The 18177-nt window shown below is 37.4% G+C and overlaps 1 protein-coding gene across 5 annotated transcripts in view; it reads right to left on the minus strand.

The window, feature by feature from the left end:
• Positions 1-18177, minus strand: part of EML4 (EMAP like 4) — a 148187-nt gene that overhangs the window by 55113 nt on the left and 74897 nt on the right. For all 5 annotated transcript variants that reach the window (XM_039697843.1, XM_039697845.1, XM_039697844.1 and 2 more), the window contains exons 2-3: positions 14356-14538; positions 3278-3407 (exon numbers count right to left, since the gene is read on the minus strand). In XM_039697843.1, the coding sequence (XP_039553777.1) occupies positions 3278-3407; positions 14356-14538 (313 nt within the window). The remainder of the gene's footprint in view (positions 1-3277; positions 3408-14355; positions 14539-18177) is intronic.

Raw genomic sequence — 18177 nt, forward strand, 5'->3', positions numbered from 1 at the left:
AATGCCACCTGCTGAGAGCAGCATATCATCTAATTTATCAGTTCAGACTCATATTTTCTGTGTTCCTACCCAAACTCATCTGATCTGTCTCCTAGAAACCACAGGTTCAGCGTGGGAATGTCTTCACTGAGCTTGTCACTGTGCAGTATCCATTTCACTTCTCTGACATGAGGTTCACTCTTTAATTTTTTTTGTTGGGCCATGAGAATCACTGGACCGCTCTGGTTTCACTCTGGATTGTAGCACAAGGTATGCTTGGATTCCAACAAAGTTTTTTATCTATCACCAGGTTGCAAGAAGGCTTCTTTTTTGACTGGCATTTTAATTTGGAAGGAAGTAATGTAGAAATGTGGCAGCCTGAGTACTGAATATCTTTGCTCTGAATTTATTTGGTTTGCTCACTTCTGCTAAAATCCTCAGCTTAATTGTATTATGACTGGCTAGTACAGAGTGGCTCTCCCACTAATACCTCTTCTAGTAGGTCTTGTGTAACTGCTGAAATCAAATCAAAACCAGCATCTTTTCCTGTGGGTTTCTGAAGACTAGTTGTTCTGGGAAGCAGTCATTTAATGCATCCAAAAATTCTTTCCAAAACCCAATCTGATGAGGCATTTCTTCAGTCTACAAGTGAGTAGTTGAGAGCTATTACTATCTGTCCTGACTTTTCAGATTCTCTAATTTCACTTAGTACAGTGTTTCATCCTTTGGACCACAACACACTGGCATCTACCAGGGATGGTGGTCACTCTGAAACAGCAAGACTACTGTTATCAGATGCTGTTTCCAGAAGAATGTTTAGTCTTAAGGAAAATTATCAAACAGATCTCAGATAGTCATTGTTTGGTTGGTTTTTGTTCGTATAAAGTATAAAAATATAAACCTGTTTCCAGTCCAAACTACAGGGTTGAAATTTTCTCAACACATCCATGACTCTGTTAATGGGACATCATCTACCTGCTGTTCACAGAGCATTCCTGGGCTCTGATTTTAGTGATTGCTGGTATTTTAGCATGCCATTGCTGAAATGAGACATCCTGCTGCTGTGGAGCTACTGAGGCAGGTGATTATATCCATGGTCTCAATATCCAGGTTCACAGGACAAGATTAAACAGTCCAGGAAATGAAACTGCTCATTCATAGAAGAAATGCACACACTAAACTTCAACACCAGTTACAGTTTGGACACAAGTAGGCCTTATGATATTTTGGCTGAAAGTATGGCTGCATACCCTTAGAACATGAAAAGTCTTAGGTAGGCTATGGGGTTTGTTTAGAACCTAAAGGTTAATTCTCTATCAACTGATGACCTTGTGCACCTGCTGCACTAGTTCAAGCTTCAGCCTGAAGAAAGGCCTGGATAAGGTGGGGTGAAACATTCCAGTCTCCTTTGGCCTCCCTCCTTTTCAACACAACGAGTGTTAGAAATAAACATGGTTACTCTGCCTTTGTGAGCAGATGGGACTACTATTGGCATTTACGTGCCTTTCCTTTCCCCTTTTTTGAGCTGGTAATTTTACAAAAGGGCAATTTTGTTTCTTCCAAGTACCAAACAAATTTAAGTAATGAAGACATGACAGTGAAAGGAACTCATGGAAACAGAACCTTCCAAAGCCATGTCTTGAGAAAGGGAGTCATGTGTCTTCAGCTGCACTGGAACCACCAACCCCTCCCCTGGATAGTTACCCAGGGGTCCAGGGAGAGCTGCCCTCTGCAAATGAAGATTTTCTCATTTGGCCTATCCAGGACTCCTTTTAAAGACCTTAACTCAGATGAAAGGGATGCCAGCCACTCCACTCTGCTCTTCTTATGTAGTCAAGTGTTGAGCAGACAATGAATCAAGCAGGTGATTCAGCACAAATGCAAGCTGAACACTACAGGAACCAGACTGGCTCTCATCAAAGTGCCAAGAGCCACAGGGCTAAGATTAATTGAAAAGTGCTAACTAAGAAATACCTTCCTGCAGGAATGTCTTTTGTCCCTGTGCCTGTCACACTAGTAGATAGAGACATACACTGATCCCTGTCTGATTTACTGTTGAAAAGTAAACGTAAGAATTCAATAAAAACAAAGTTATGCAATGCTACAAAGTGGAGAGGAGCAAAGAGTGGAGCACTACCCTCGCTTTCCAAATACCAAAGGGCACTAAAGCTTCTTCTGGTTTATTCTCATACAGTTTATATTTGCTTGCAGCATTTTTATTCCCTGAAGTATATAATTTCCCTGTCTTGCTGTACAGCACAATATTTACATCCACACTAGAAGATAAACCAGCTACTGGAGCTACCAGAGTACTCTACAGAGGCCAAGAATTTGTTCACATAACTTACCACAGTTACACATTAGAGTATTCTCTGCCCCGTGGCTATATCTGGCAGCTTGTTCTTCACAACAAACAAGAATAGGTACAAAACCTACTGCTGAAGAAGCCATGCAATCACTGTCTAACAGACCCACAGGAAAAAACAATTAAGCAAACACTTCATTTACTGTATGAAGCTGAAAGTATTACATGGAGGAAAATCACTACTGTTTAGTTCCTAGTTCATTTAATTTCCAAATTACTCAAGCAATATTATTTCTTCACATTTGAGATCTGATAGAGATATTTTTCATAAGGACTAAGTAGACATATTTTGGGTTAGATTTTCTACCCAAAAATGTAAACCTTTATCTTACACAATTTACTATTGTCTCATAGTTATTTTGCTATTGCCTACTATTTACACTCCAGACAATGAAGTCAGTTTTGCCCTTTAATCTCCTTGAGGGAAGGAAGGAGGGGGGACAAAAAAAAACCAACAACAACAAAAAAAGACATAGGAATACCAGAAGGAAAAATTTTCCATTTGTACTGGAAATACATTTTCGTATTCCTTTAGTGAGGATTCATTTTGGACACCACACACCACAGAAATACTCTCAATTTTTGAATTCTTTTTAGAACTCTCCTGTACACAGCCCAACAACATGATAAATCTCCAGGCATATGAATACCGGAAGGAAAAATTTTCCATTTGTACTAGAAATACATTTTCATATTCCCTTAGTGAGGATTCATTTTGGACACCACAGAAATACTCTCAATTTTTGAATTCTTTTTAGAACTCTCCTGTACACAGCCCAACAACATGGTAAATCTCCAAAGTTTATTTGTGCCTTACTGGACTTCAGGCAGCTCTGCTGAATGCTGTGCAAAGACAAAAATCAAACTCTTGCTCTGTTTGCTTTTGGGGCTTTTTAATATATAAAAATGTGATTTTAATAACAATTGGGATACCTTTTTGCAGCAGATGAAAGTGTTTCTTTTCTGGCAACAGAAACAGATGAACTGTGGCTTGTTTTCCTGCTTCCGGTACTCCCGTTAGTTATACATGACATGGAGATAGCTTCTCGGAGGCTTGGCTGACCTACAAAAAAGCAATATTAAAGAATGTAAGGTTTTATAGCTACATCCAGAGGTCCACATGAACAACAAAAAGCTCCCAGTTGTGGAGCTGGTATCACACAGCAGCAGCCTGAGCACTCAGGACAAACATCCAGTGACATATAGTCATAAAACCTTAACCTAAGCAGCTGGAACCAGAAAACTTGGGACACTAAGGCAGGCAAGAATATGATGTGATAGAGGTCAGTTTCTCTACTGCTATGATGTCATGAAAGAATTATTAAGTTATTTAAGGGCTGTGATTCTAAAGATTCAAAAAAACCAAAAAATCAAGATTTTGAGTTTCATTTCAGCTGCCCCTGCCATCTTAAAATACCTTTCAGTATATGCCCTATGGTATAGCTATAAAGTTTCTGATACTCGGTAGAACATGTGCCCCATCCAGTGAATATTACAGACTCTCTCCAGGGACAAATCAAGAGCGCATATGTGAAGAAGGCTGTTGTCTGTCAGATGCCCACTTCACTCACTGCAGAAGTTTAAAACTATGCAGTGAATGTGGGAGGGGATTGCAAGGAAGACAAGGGGGATCAAAGGCTCTTCTATTTTCAGAGCTGAACACTAGCCTGGCAATTAGCTCCCAGACCTGACTCTTCGACAAAATGCCAGTGAAATACAAGGCATTTTACTAAAACCTGATGTTTCATCCTTTCCCACTAACCATGTCTCCCTTTTTGTGTGCCAGTTTTATTTCCAAGGCATTACTTGGAGGAGAATTTTGCCATTCCTCCTTTAAAGTGCTAGACTTATACTTTTCCCTTCCAAAGTGAGAAAGATTCCTAGGGTAATCTCACATTGAGCATCCAAAAATCAGTGGTCCCTTTAGAGCCCCTTTGTGTCACATGCCCATTTCACAGACAGCAAATTTCTATTGCATCTCATAGGATTGTCACTCTGACTTCAGCAACAAACAGAGGACATGACTGACAGAAAAATAACAGGTCTGCGTTCATGGCAGGCTTCGAATAGTGTGAGATAGATAAGGCATGAAGCCACACATTGAAGATAAAAGTGAGGAGTAAAACAGCAGTTGAGCAAAATTGACAGTTCTGTGCACAGAGGACAAATACACACAGATGCCTCATTTGAACACTACTAGCCATGTGTCATAGCACAGCTCTTTCAAGCAGGTTGAGAGGCAAATTGATTCTTATTTTAAACTACCACATTATATACAAGGGATAGCCATCAAGGGAATATTAGATGTCAGAACTATTTGGATGAATGCAGAAATGGGCTGGCCTACACAAACCAAACAGTGCTTCAAATGCACCAAGCAGCATGTGATCACATCTGAAATTCACATCAGGAAAGACAAAAGGAGCATGTGGAATATCCCAGGCAGAAATAAGAAAAGGAAGTCTGAAGACAGTAAAGACATGCTTAAAATCCAAAAACACTTTAAAGATCATTGTTCTTCCTAAATTCTGTATAAATCAATTTGGTATGATCCCTTCCAAGTGGTACTTTTCAGAGACTGTTTTATTTGCAACATAAACATTTGGAACACAAATTTTATTTGCAACATAAACATTTTGGAATAAAAACTTGTTTTAGAATTTGTTTTGATATACTGCACAAAACCTCTAAAGCTCAAGAGATGTTTTTACTTCATGTAATTCAGATGCAAGAACAAGCACATGAGCTTAGAAAGCACATTTACTATAGGAGCCTCTAAATTAGCTGCTTTTATTTTCAGTGACAAAGTAAGTCATCTTCTCTGTGGAGATGCATAAAATCAAGGCCTATGATTCAGTCTTGAACTGTGTATGACCCCAAGATCTCTGTCTGCTCATTGTAATAGATTAATGTCTCTCCAAGCAGCTCTAGCATGGCTTTCCAGAAATGTGAATCAGGAGACGTAGCAGCAGTAATTCCCAGCATGGTGGGTAAGGCACTCAGTGGGATGTGTAAAGGACTACAGTGCTACAGACAGGGCACAGGACCTTGTTAAGATGGGAAACACACTCTCAGTATGCAAGAAGCACACTGCTATTTCTTTTACTGGCTACATCTAGAATAATTCCCCCTACTAGGTATGGAAAGCGTTAGTTCCTGCTTATGTCCAGGGACAAAACTGATTACAAAAAAAACCTCTACATCAGCATATACTCATGACAGGAATATGCACTGCTCCAAGCATTGATGAACACAACAATAAAAAAAGGGATCCAGACACAGCAGCTTTGAGATAGTTTTCCAGTAATGTGGGTATTGATGGTAGATTGGCAAAGTACTTTGAAATGTCAGCAAGTGACATGCAAAATTGCATCTGAGATTAAGATTTTTGAATTGAAGTAAAAACTATTTTTGTGAAATGACTAACAATTGAACATAACCCAGATTAAAAACTGCAGTGACTTTTTTTTTTAAGCATCATAAATATATCAGGCTTTCTTACACTCCAGAACAAAATCTTGGTCAGTGTGCCACACTCAATGTGCAATAAAATGTAAAAAGGCAAATAAAGCAGCAAAAAAAAACCCTAACACACAAAAATCCCCAAACCCCACACTCAATACCCCTAAGAAACAAGACCCCTTCCAAATTTTCTATATACTGCATGTTAATTAAATGGTCTAAAGCAACTTTGGAATACCTACTTTTAAAGGGATAAAAAAATTCAATTAATCATCTGCAATTATAAGTAAATTAAATGCATTTACATTTTAAATCATGAAAAGGAAAGGCAAATTTTAAGTCCTGTGGACATCCCAAGCAATGAAACCTGGTTACTGACACAGACACAGAAGGGGGATCCTCCCAGCTGGGTCAGAAGTCCAAGGAAGCTGACCCACCAGTCCAAACCACACATCTCTCTTAATGACTTTTAACCAGGGCATCTCTGCAGTCAAAAGATGTCGAAAATTAACAACACTATGACCTCCTCCACTGCAGGGATAATCCTTCACAGTAGTCAAGTGCTTTTGCTTCAGAGACCTGGGAATAATGAAGCGGCACAGGAGAACAGAAATTCCAGAGCAATACACTGAAACAAGGGAGCTCTCCCAGCACTGGGCTGCACACCTCTGCCAACGTCATGCCATTTGCCACCTGCTAGCATAAGCAGTCTGAAATTTTTCAGACTGAGTAGCACTTAGCTTTATCTGCTAGTTTGGAACAAAAGCCAGATATAACTGAAAGTAGAATGAAAGGCAGTGTATGGTGACCAGCATTAAAGCCAAATTGTCAAAGATCAAAGTGGTAAGAATGTCTTTTATGGGACGGATTCATCTCTGTTCTGATAATTTTCACAGAATAATATCTGTAGAGTTCAAAAGAAACATTTTATTAACATCTGTCAAGTATACAAATGTGTCAATGAAAGATAAGTAGGATTAGAAAAAACAGACCACAATAAACCAAAAATCTATTTCCAATTCTTTATCAGCCTTGATTAGCTAACTGGGGAAAAAATGAAGCCAAGCTGAGAGTGGTAAGTTTGAAAATGTGTGTCCTGTGATAACATGATAGCCTTTTCCTCCAAACATACTTACAAGGTGCTGGAGCTGAGAATCAATTAGTAATTCACTTTTCTTCCCAAACCTCAAACTTAGAATATTTTACATAAAAATGTAGTTGATTCTGTTATCAAATATATTTGCTGAAATAATTTCCTCAATATCTTTGTATTTGCTAATATTCTGACAGGTAAACTGCCTTTCTTACAAGGAAAAAGCAAACACTTGTTTCTCTTCTTCAGGCAATTTCAATTTAAAATAATTAGCTGCATTTACATTAAGGTTACTTCTCTGGACACGTAATTCAAGTGGATTTAAAGAAAAAGCTCAAGAAATGACATCTTACCAAAAAACAAAAAAAAAATTGATTTTTTGAAGGAAGATTTTTTTTCCCCCATTAAGGTATACAATATCAAATCCTTCAACAATCTTAAACTAGTTGACTTGCAGCAAAATGTGACAAAGACTTCTAGATTTTAAATATATTAAATGCCATGGGGTTTTTTGCCTGGAAGGACAGAAAACCAATTTAGTACTCTTACTAAACAAGTGTACAGTGTGTGTAAATCTCCAGAGAGCCCACACAGTGAGCTGTGGAAAAACAGACAGAAATAGTTATAAGTATAGCAGAACATAAGATTTTATCTGCACTTCCTTCCTAATAGAACAACATCAAAATCAATAGAAATTATGACAAATCTTAGACTTAGTTCAAGGTGTTACAATGAATTGTATAAAAGCAGCTAATTCTAGTTGTGGCTCTGCTTCCAGACTTTCAAAGGATCCCTCAGCCCATGGAAGATGCTGGCAAAGAAACAGCCTGGGAGTCCCAAAACTCTTTTCAAAGAAGGTACTGCATTCCCTGCCTGAAGCGCAGGGAAATATTTTCTTCAGCATTCTGTTTTATTCAAGTACTTCACTTACATGCTAAGAGTCAAATTTTGATTAAAACTTCTTAGGTTGAAAAAGTGTCCTCCTCTTCTATCACATGAAGGTCAGGGTGAGACATTAGGTCTCAAATAATGAACAGAACAAATCAGGATAAATAGTTCAGTTCTCTACCTATGGGTTACGCTTCTTCTTGCTTAATAATCAAATTTTAAGATAACTAAGTTTCAATAATTATTATAGCAATTACAACTAGCTGAAAAAATAAATATTCTTTTTATATTTTTTAATGGAAGACCAATTTTGCACATTTCAACAGACAGCTATTAAACATACATTATTTGTCATTTCCTGTTAAAAGGAAAAGAACTATCCAAATAGAGGCATGTTAATAAGTAACAGTTTGAGAGCGTATAGCTAATGCATAAACAACTTGAGCTCCAAAGATTTTTATAAATAGTGACTCAACCCACATATTTCTAATTTTAAATGATCCTCATAGGGATATAAAACTAATTTTTCAGGTGTTAGGGGAGCCATGTCTCTGTTCTTTGGGCAGGCATTTTAAAACATGCTACAGGAAACTGAAAGACTTGTTTGGCCAATTGCTCAAATCACACAGCCCTTTCTTTTCCTTCTCCCTTCTACCTTATTTTGCTCTACTTTCCCAGAGGCACCATCTACATGCTCAACCAATTGCTAAATTGGCTAATTCTAAGCAGAGGAAATAAAATTTTAACTATGGTAATTTGAAACAATTTTCTATACTCTGGCAAACAAGTGATAAAAAAGCTACTCAAGTGTTATAAATAAGGAATTTTAATTTGAAAAAGTTAGTGACAACACTGAACTCTTCCAACATTACAATTCTTTTGAATTGAGAAGTTTGAGAAGCATCATGAAGAACAGCAGAGTACCACTCAAGGAAATTTGCTCACACTGTTCCAAAAGAAGTATACAGATGCACAGAACATACCCAAAACTGTAAGAAGCATATGGAAAAAGAATAAGGATACTTATCACCACAACTGAAAATACTCCTCTAAAATCAACAAGATTACTAGTTCACAGAACTTAAAAAAACCCTCTGAACTTTGTTCTTCACTTCTCCAACCTAAACTTGGTTTAGCTGGTTAGTGACCAGCTATTAATCACCTCTAGATCCAAATTTTTAAATAAAGAAAAATATATTAAGAACATCAGAAAGATAAGTGTAACAGAAGAAAATAAAATATTCAGTAAGTCAGAGCAGAAGATAGGAAAAAACTGTAAGAAATGCAGAAAGAACAGATGGCACTAAAACCAATACCTGGGAAATGCATTAAGACCTCGAGAGTATCATTATTTGTTATGTGAGCATGCAGCCTGCAGACTTCAATAGGACTTTCCCCATGAGTAAAATGACCCACATACAAGCTTGCCAGGCTAGTTTTAATATTGTGGATAAGAACCTATGTCCTACCACTACCATAATGCATTTTCCTATTCATACTTCTATTTTCTGTTTCTTTAACATTTACTGATTAGACAATATAAACACATAATCAGTTATTAGAACAACTCTGCTTATTGAGTAAAGACTAAAAAAAAACAAAACCCAGACCTGTCTTATGCTTTCATTAATGATGCTTGATGAACAACTGAAAAGTCAGTTTTTGTTAACATAAAACCAAATTACTTAATGTTAGTGAAATGAAACTGCCGTTGAGATAAGATAAAAATTACATCTGAAGTACTCTGCTTACATGAGTGCAATCAAATACATGTACTATTTCATACAAGGAAGGGAGCAGGAAAAGAAGGAAAACTCAAAGATCTCCTCTTATAAAAGCCCACTGCACAAAGGAAAGAAAAAAATAAGTATAAAAACCCCTACCAGCTGCATTTCCAGTACAGACCTGATTTTCCAAGTCCTCAAGATCACTGCTTTAACTATAATAAAATGCCTCTCAGTTTGCACTTTTCACTTTCGTGGGAAACCCTCTCTGCAAACTGCCATCCACTATTCCAATTTCACTTTGTGAGTTGAATTTGCATATGAGTTATTTAATATCCATTCCTGTCCAAGCAATGGGAAATATTCCTCCAAAGGTTTAACCTTTGTCAAGTCTCCTCATTATTTCTGAGTCTAGAAAAAGGACATGAACTCTTTGTTTCTCTACAGACAGACATCAGATGTACTTTTTCAGGCACAAGCTCATACTCCGGTGAAATTATTAGTCTGAGATATTTCACTAGTGCCATAGTGTGCCACAAACTTGTCTGCACACCCAGAGCCTGAGGGATGAATTCTCCTGTTACACACATTTTGACACCCTGGAAGATTTTAATAGGTTTACCAGGCACCAGCTGTGAGCCAATCTATCTTGCTGGCAGCCACAAGTACCAGACTGCTTTATGCTTTCCTTTTCTTCAGTGTCCAGGTAATCTTTGGTTTTGGAACTTTTTGTGAATGCTAACAGCATCAATCATGCATCAACAGCAGAGGCATGTGGCAACAAGAGTGCAGAGCTGCCAAATGCAAATAATTTCCCACCAAATAAATTCTTCTTACCAAGCCATCTATTTAAAAAGAAAAGAAAGACAGAAAGAAATGAAACCCATAAACTGACCCTCACACTAAGATCCTAACAAGCCCCAAAGCACAGGATCCCTTACCAAGCCTTTTCTCATTTCTAACCCTCAGCACTATCTTTGGACCTGGTAATTTCTCCTTTGTGTAGTTATTGTTAGCTGCATGCAGAGATGAAGAAGCACTATCACAATCTTTTTATATTGAAAAGAGTTGTTCAATTTAGAATAATTTTGCATTGGGAAGTTGCAGGCAAACACTCCCAGCCTGCTTTTCACTGTGAAATACAGACAAGTGCTAATCCTGCTGCAGTCCCTACTAGAGGTATTTTCCTAGTACAATCTCTCCAATACATGCTTTACTAGGAGACACTAAGGTGCCTAAAAAAATCTTGCCTTTTATCTTATCTTCAACAGTTCACAAATCCCTGAATGAAGACCCTTTTGCTTCTGAGACAGAGCTTTACACACAAGATCCTAGGTAGCAGCCTCCTGACCGAGAGCTCATGAGTTAGAAATAAAAATCTACCCTGACCACATGAATTTTTTCACTGGAGACTGGACTAAGCTCAAAATAAGCATGTGACAGAAATGCAGACGAAAAAAGAAAAACAAAGATTTAAAGGATAATGCAAAAACTTTATCTTCAGCTATTATTTCAATCTGTCAATCTAAAATACAGAAAATTAAGAACAGAATTAGATCACCAGATGTGCCATGCAGGCAAACTAGACAAAGGATGAAGAGACCACTTTTTTCATTAAGTCAAGCCATCAACTTCAGAATAAGAAAATCCAGGGAAAAATATCAGGATGGATTTGTCCCTTTCAGTGTGATTCACTGTCTGCTGACAACACTTCCTTATAGCATATGAAAAATATATCTTTAAAGACACTGCTGAGGTGGCAACAAGAAAAAAAAATATGCAGAGGTTTTAAAAAACTTATTTAAGCAACAAGTAGAAGAGCAACCCTCCAAACTTGGTTAGTAATCATCTTGTACGAAAACTTCTTTGTTTGATGGAAAGACTCAAGATTATGTTTTTTAGTACTACTATTCATTTGTTTTAAAAGTTTTTACCTCACTGTGTTGCCATACCTCAGATTAAACACATCTCTCCCCATGCATTCAGAAGGACATATACACATCTATTCTCTTTACTCAGTATTTATGTCAGTATGTATTTAAGCGCTGCTGCAGAGAAAAATACTTCTGTGATTGAAAGCCTCAGCATTTTTTGAAAGAAAATTTACCTGTAATATTTTATATGAAAGTGCAATTACTGTAATGCAAAAATCCAGATTCTTGACAGGATCACAAACACCAAAATGAGTTTTGGAGGAATACAGTTACCTTTCCAGCAATCATGACTTGACTAGTAAGAGTCTGTTATATGCATGCATAATACTTCAAAGAAAACCTAACAATTACTTCTTTGAGTATTATTTTTTTAATGACAATTCAGATAATCTTCTAATCCTACTTATTCAAAGAAATTATGCATTTATCTCTGTTAAAACATTTCAAGAGGTTTTTGGCCATTGAAAAAAATTAAAATACAGACATTAAAAGTAGAACCTAGGGTACTGCAAAAAGTGATGCATGAACTTGTTTAAATCCCAAGTTTATGCTTCAAGTCTAATTTTAGTCTCTTAAAATTCCAGTCTCTGTATGTAAGCATTTTTTCTGTGAATTCTATATACAGCTGATTTCATGATTAACAGTGAAGTTAATGTGTTGTCTGGTGGTATTGTGTAACTGAACACAATGGGAACACATCAATTGTAGGGGTGTACCCCCTAATGACAGAGTGGCAAAGCTAGCCTTTGTCCCACAAAAAAGGAAAGAAGCCCAGAAGTTTCTCTCAATGATTAGGTGAAAAGCCACCTCATAGGACCTCAGAGACTTCACCAAAAACTCGGGGTCATCTAATTGGATAGAAGCCAAAAAGTCCCGACTGGCTCATCAGGTAGAAAAGAGGAGAACAAAAGAACTAAGAAGCTTTTGTGAAGGTGTTTATACCAGAGGCAGACCTCTGTACCTGGCTCGAGTTTTTCTGTTTGTTATTTTGCCTTTTATTAAACCTTTTTGTTTCTAACACTGCAGCAGAAGCCATCCTGCGTATTATTTGCCTCCAAAGGTAACAGCTAAGCTATCCTTGGGTGTGTTAGGTTCCCTTTTGAGGGTTTATAAGATCTGACCCAAGAAAAAGAACCTAGCAAATCCATCACCAATTAAATACAGTGCCAATTAGTTATAATTCATTTAAGTTCAGTGAATTAGATCATACATGGACATATCTGTCCCAGTTCCCATCTCTTTCTTCACAGTTCCATGCTGCTGCCATTCATTTGTATGACCAAACTGAAGACAGTCCACCCTTCCTCTGCTTTGCCTCCCCCAAATAATTACTTCATTTCTCACCAAACAAATGGAGAATTGAGTATGGTCCCAAGACCCCCAGAAAAGAGATAGCCCCAAGGCATTTTTCAGAACACAGGACGACTGCCCTGCTTGTATGCAAAGTTTGCTGGGTGTTAGACAGCTCCAAGTCAAAGGTTTTTAGCCATGGTTGCACACATCCCAGCTCCTCTGCATTTAAATAGGAAGAATAAGGCACTATGGCACACACAGTTTTTCACTTGGACATTTTCTCTTTCTCATAATGGACAGCAGACAGCAGAGTGATTTAGTAAAAATATCTACTAAAGCTATATTTAAAAAGAGTTGGAAAAAGAAGCTTCAATCTTGATGAGACTGGACATGTAAATTGGGTAGATAAAAGCTGCATTTATAAGCAGAGATGACAACAGTCTACCATTTAGCAAGCAAGAGAGAATGTCAGGATTCAGAGCCCAAGCCAATTAAGCATCATGATTTCCATCTGGCAGAGAGACTGCAAAAGCACTTAATTAAGGAATTTGATCCCTCTGTCACATCTAAAATAATTCAAACTTTCATCATTTTCAGCCCACATAAAGCGGTCACCCAAACAAGCATAGGCTACACTGTATCATTTATGTGTTATAGTGGCACTGGTGTAATAGGTGCACTGCAAGAACCACACAGGGATTGATCCCAGAGATCTCCATGCTGCATGGTTTGATGTGGTTACATGCAACTATGATGAATTAAAACTGTGATTGATTTGAAATATGACCTAATCTTTTATATAATCAGAGACCTGATATATGCCAGAAACATACACAGCCATAGTTCCCTTCAAATACACAACTTTAAGTTGGAGTAAGTTCAAAACTTGATTCAAATACTTCTCCAGAATACAAAATTAAATGCCCATGGGGGATGGGGTGAGGGAGGGGGCGAAGCATATAAAAATTAGTGCAAAAAGTACCTAGTTTCTTTACTTTTAAACAATCCTATATATATCACTGCTACAATATAAAAGTTAACTAGTGACTATCCAAAAGAGATACTGCTGCTACATGGTCATTTCTTACATGAGATCTACCGGTGGTGAGTTATCCCTGTACTGGAACAAAAATTAACTACATTCAGAAAGCTTTCCTATTTGGTGGCAATGTATTTTGGGTTTTGTTTTGGTAATAATTTAGGAGCAAGAGAAAATATAGTCTCTAATACGCCCTTTAAGTTCAGTAATTTCCAGGCAAAGTCAAAGCTGAGATTCAAAACTCCAGTTCTGAGTCCGTAAGCCTCAGAACCTCTGGTGGCAGATTAACATTCCACCACTGAAATAAAAACAGGAGCCTTTTAGCAAGAAGTAAGGAAAATTTTCAGGGGTATTAAGATCATGAAAATGTTAGCAAGCAACAGAATTAATAAGCATATTTCAGATATCTCTTAGCTGTATATATTTAAGCCACTGTTATAAACCTAACCCCTCTAGCTCAAAATAGATCAGCCTTCTCAAATGAGACAGAAAAGGGAAAAAACAAGTGACCAATGGAGAACATTCTGACATGATAACACAGCCTGACTCTAGGAAGAGTTTACCAAATTTGGGCTTACCTTTACTTGGCGCCGATTTTCTCACAGAAGCTACATGGTCTTCAGAGATAGCAAGACGCCTCAGCACATCAGCCAAGGCTGCTTTTAGCACAGTGATTTCATCCTCTTGTTGCTGCACTCTCAGCTCCAGGGCTGAAAGACGGTCCTGGACATCGGAGGTGCTGGCAGCCGAGATGCTGTCATCTGTACAGGGGAAAAGCAGAGCAGAAAGAGGCATTGAAATGCTTTGCTCTGAATTAAAAGCCACAGAAAGAGGCATGTACAACATGAGTACATCTGCTCCATCATTTTGAAATACTAAAGACATTCTAACAAAACATGTTCAGGCAAATAAGGAACAGATATTACGGCAAACATCAAATTAATGCTTCAAGACAAAAGTCATTACTAATCATTAGCTAAGACAGAAGGCTTAAAGTGTGTGGACCTATTAAAACCACAAGACAGAATGCGCTTCCTGTGAAAAACATGCTTACAAGTAGAAGGAAGACTGAAATTAACTTTATTTGAACACCCAACTGAATTAACCAAAAAGGTATAAAACTGGTAAAATTCTGCAAGATATTCTTGTGGAACTGTTGAAGAATTTTAACTATGACTCTTAATATTAAAGGACGTTTCAAAGTTAAAAAAAAAAACAAAAAACCAAGTTGAACATACAAGTACTGTTAACAATGACCTAATTGCATCAAGTGGCAATCTCAATTTAAATGGTCTAGATCAGACTTCTTAATTTCAATTCCTTCTCTTTAACTTCTTTCACATCACCACCCTGGATGTGCCAAAAAACATACAACCTTATAACACTTGGCTTGAAGCAAAGAGAAAATAAATGCACTACAAAAAGGTTCCAAAAATCTGTTTGGCCACACAGAGATAGATTAGCATTGAAGGCCTAACCCAGCCAAATCTGTTCTTCAGTGGTAAAAAGGAAATTACAGCTTCTGCTTACTCTTTGCCTTTGACAGTTCTTTGCATTATTTCTGCCAAGCCAAAATAACACATAACAGATTCTTGTATTTGGCTGTTCTAATAAATCATAGGCCAATCACTTTAAAAAAAAATTAGTAAAAGAATATGTTACTCAATCACAAGGTACTGAATTCCTTACCCATCCTGTTTAAGACTTCCTAAAAACTCAGTACGGATCTTCTAATATAGCTTTACAAAAATTTACCTGTATTATATAGTTCACTTAACTTCATATTTTACAAAATCAATACAGCTAATTTAAATGTAAAGGTAAATAGCTGGTATTATTACTGTGATTCTATTCAATCTAAACTTTACTTTTCACTAATCTTAGGAAGACATACCAAGGAGAAAAAAGTTAATATAAGCCACAGTCCCAATACTTTGAATTTCCCTAAAAAAAACCCTTAATCTTTGAAATACTTGCATAGGGGCACATTCAAAATACATGTAAACAAAAGAAATACTGAGCCAAATTCCTCCAATGAATTCACTGTGGAAGAGATTAAGAAGTTTAATGCCAACTTCCACTTAATTAAAACATGATACTCGCTACCAAATGACCAAGAATTAAACCAACCAAAATAAAGCATCATAATTAATACTTTCAAAATACAAACAGAATTCCTACAATTAATTAGTAAAAAAACCCTAAAAACTTTAGTAATGAAATGCATCCAAAATTATTATTGAATTGAAAGGAACATTTAAGGTTACAATAAGAAACCAGCCCCGAAATGACAGTTTTGCATATTGTTTTAGTTCACTACTTAGTTAATGCAAAAACAGAAGTGTACACTTCATGGTTAGTACTATATTCATTCTAGCAGATGAAAAGAACTGCAGGGGAATTAATGAATTAATAAGGCACATAATCAAATCAAGACCCAGAGACTACAGATTAGGACTCAACAAATATACCTTTAATAGCACCATCCATAACTGTATCTCCCTATACACAGAAAATTGATTTTAATCATTCCCAGCCGAGCACATCCAATTCTCTCTCAGCAGGACTTTACAAACCCAGACCTGTGACACCTACCCCAGGTGGGAAGGACTTTGTAAGATTCTTTTATTAAAACCTTCACGTCCAAAACACAAATTCCCATCTGTTTTAAGGAGCTGGGAAAAGTTCCTACATGCATATATACCCGTGTGGCATACAAAAAGGAACCAAGGTAAATGTACATTAATCCATGAAGAAAAGCTTTTACTTCAGGAAAGCAAATCAACTTAAAATACCATATAATTCATATCTGCAAGTATTAGCTGCAGTGGACCAGACAGAATGAATGCTCCAGAGAACAATTATTTTCAAAATATTATAAACTTTTTAACTTCTCTTACAATGAGTTGCAGTCCAAACAGAAAAAAAGCAATTTGACATTTCCTTAAAAAAAGATGAGTGGAAAAAAAAAGGAGGAAAACATCCCCCAACTTATTTTTTTTGCTTTTTTATTGGCCAAAGTCTTCAATTAATAGATGCTTTACATTATAATGAATAAATTATGGATATGTTCCCAGGCTGCATAAATATACAGCAGATCACTGTAAAACACTTGTAAAAGAAATAAGTAGCTATGTCAAATCATCATTTTAGAAGCCAAATATTACTGTGCTCCTTGCGTAGAGTCCAAACAAGAGTAATTACTAAACCAGGAAAGTCTCCACTGCTGATCAGCCTCTCTGATTAACACAGAAGCAAATGCTCTGCATATCTCTGGACATCTTTATTTCCCATGAACTACTAACACTGACCAGGCTGTTGCTGTTGAACCCCAGCACCTCAAAACTGGGGTGCTGCAGCCACATTAGCTGGCTGCTGCAGCTCCCAAGGGCACAGTTATGTCATTAATTAGAACTCTGAAGAACAACTGCCCTGTGAGGGTGAGCTGCAATGCTGTGACCTCCTCAACACATCCGATGAGACAGCAGAGGAGCTGACCAATGTTCTCCTTGGTGAGCCGTGCTGGGGAGGCTCGAGCCTTGGCACAGCACAGACAGGCAAAAGGACCCTCAAATTCAACTTCAACCCAGCAGCTTGTCAGAGGGCACAACTAGGGAAATGGGATATGAGGAGAAGCCCAAGGATGTTGAGCCACTCAGCTAATTCCAAAGCAGGCAAAGCAATGTGTGCTGTTGTACAATGGGAGGTTCCAAACCACCAGTGGCTGCTTTGCATTGCAGAGAGGGCACAAGAGATGCAGGAGACACTGAAAAAAGCTGGAGGGCAAGAATATCACCTGGAAATCAAGACTAATTTGGTTGATCAAAGAATACAGTAGCACACTTGGAAGACATTTCATTGTTCTTTATCATTCTACAGAAGCAGCATCTGTTTCAAGTGATGACAGCCATATATTACCTGACAACTATTAGAGAATTAAAACTAGTAATTCCCAACCCAAATATCTCACAGCAAATATTCAACTGAATTCCAACATGCCCTTCTTGGCAGTGTCTTGAAAAGTAACTCAGCAGGGATTATCTTAAAAGAAGATGCCCTAAAATAATTCTGACAAATCTGCACAATTACACCTTTTCTTCACAGAAGTTTTCAAAATCTCTTCCAGACTTCTTCTTTCATTTAAAACATATTTTATAATCTAAAAAACTACTTCAAAAGAAGTTCAAGAAAAAAAAAAAAACAACAAAAAAACAACAAAAACCCTTCCTTCAAGGACATGCCCTCCTTCTTCAGAGAGGAAACAGCTCTTGTGCAAGAACAAAGTTAACGGGAAGCAGAATTCCATGTCCCTTCCTCTTCTCCCACTCCTAAACACCTGTCCTTTCCCTTCTGCTGACATAGATATGCACCTATCCAGGCCTTCCATAAGCTGCTCTTCT

This window comes from Passer montanus, unplaced genomic scaffold, assembly GCF_014805655.1.
Source record: "Passer montanus isolate IOZ18808 unplaced genomic scaffold, ASM1480565v1 scaffold12, whole genome shotgun sequence".
Lineage (NCBI taxonomy): Eukaryota > Metazoa > Chordata > Aves > Passeriformes > Passeridae > Passer > Passer montanus.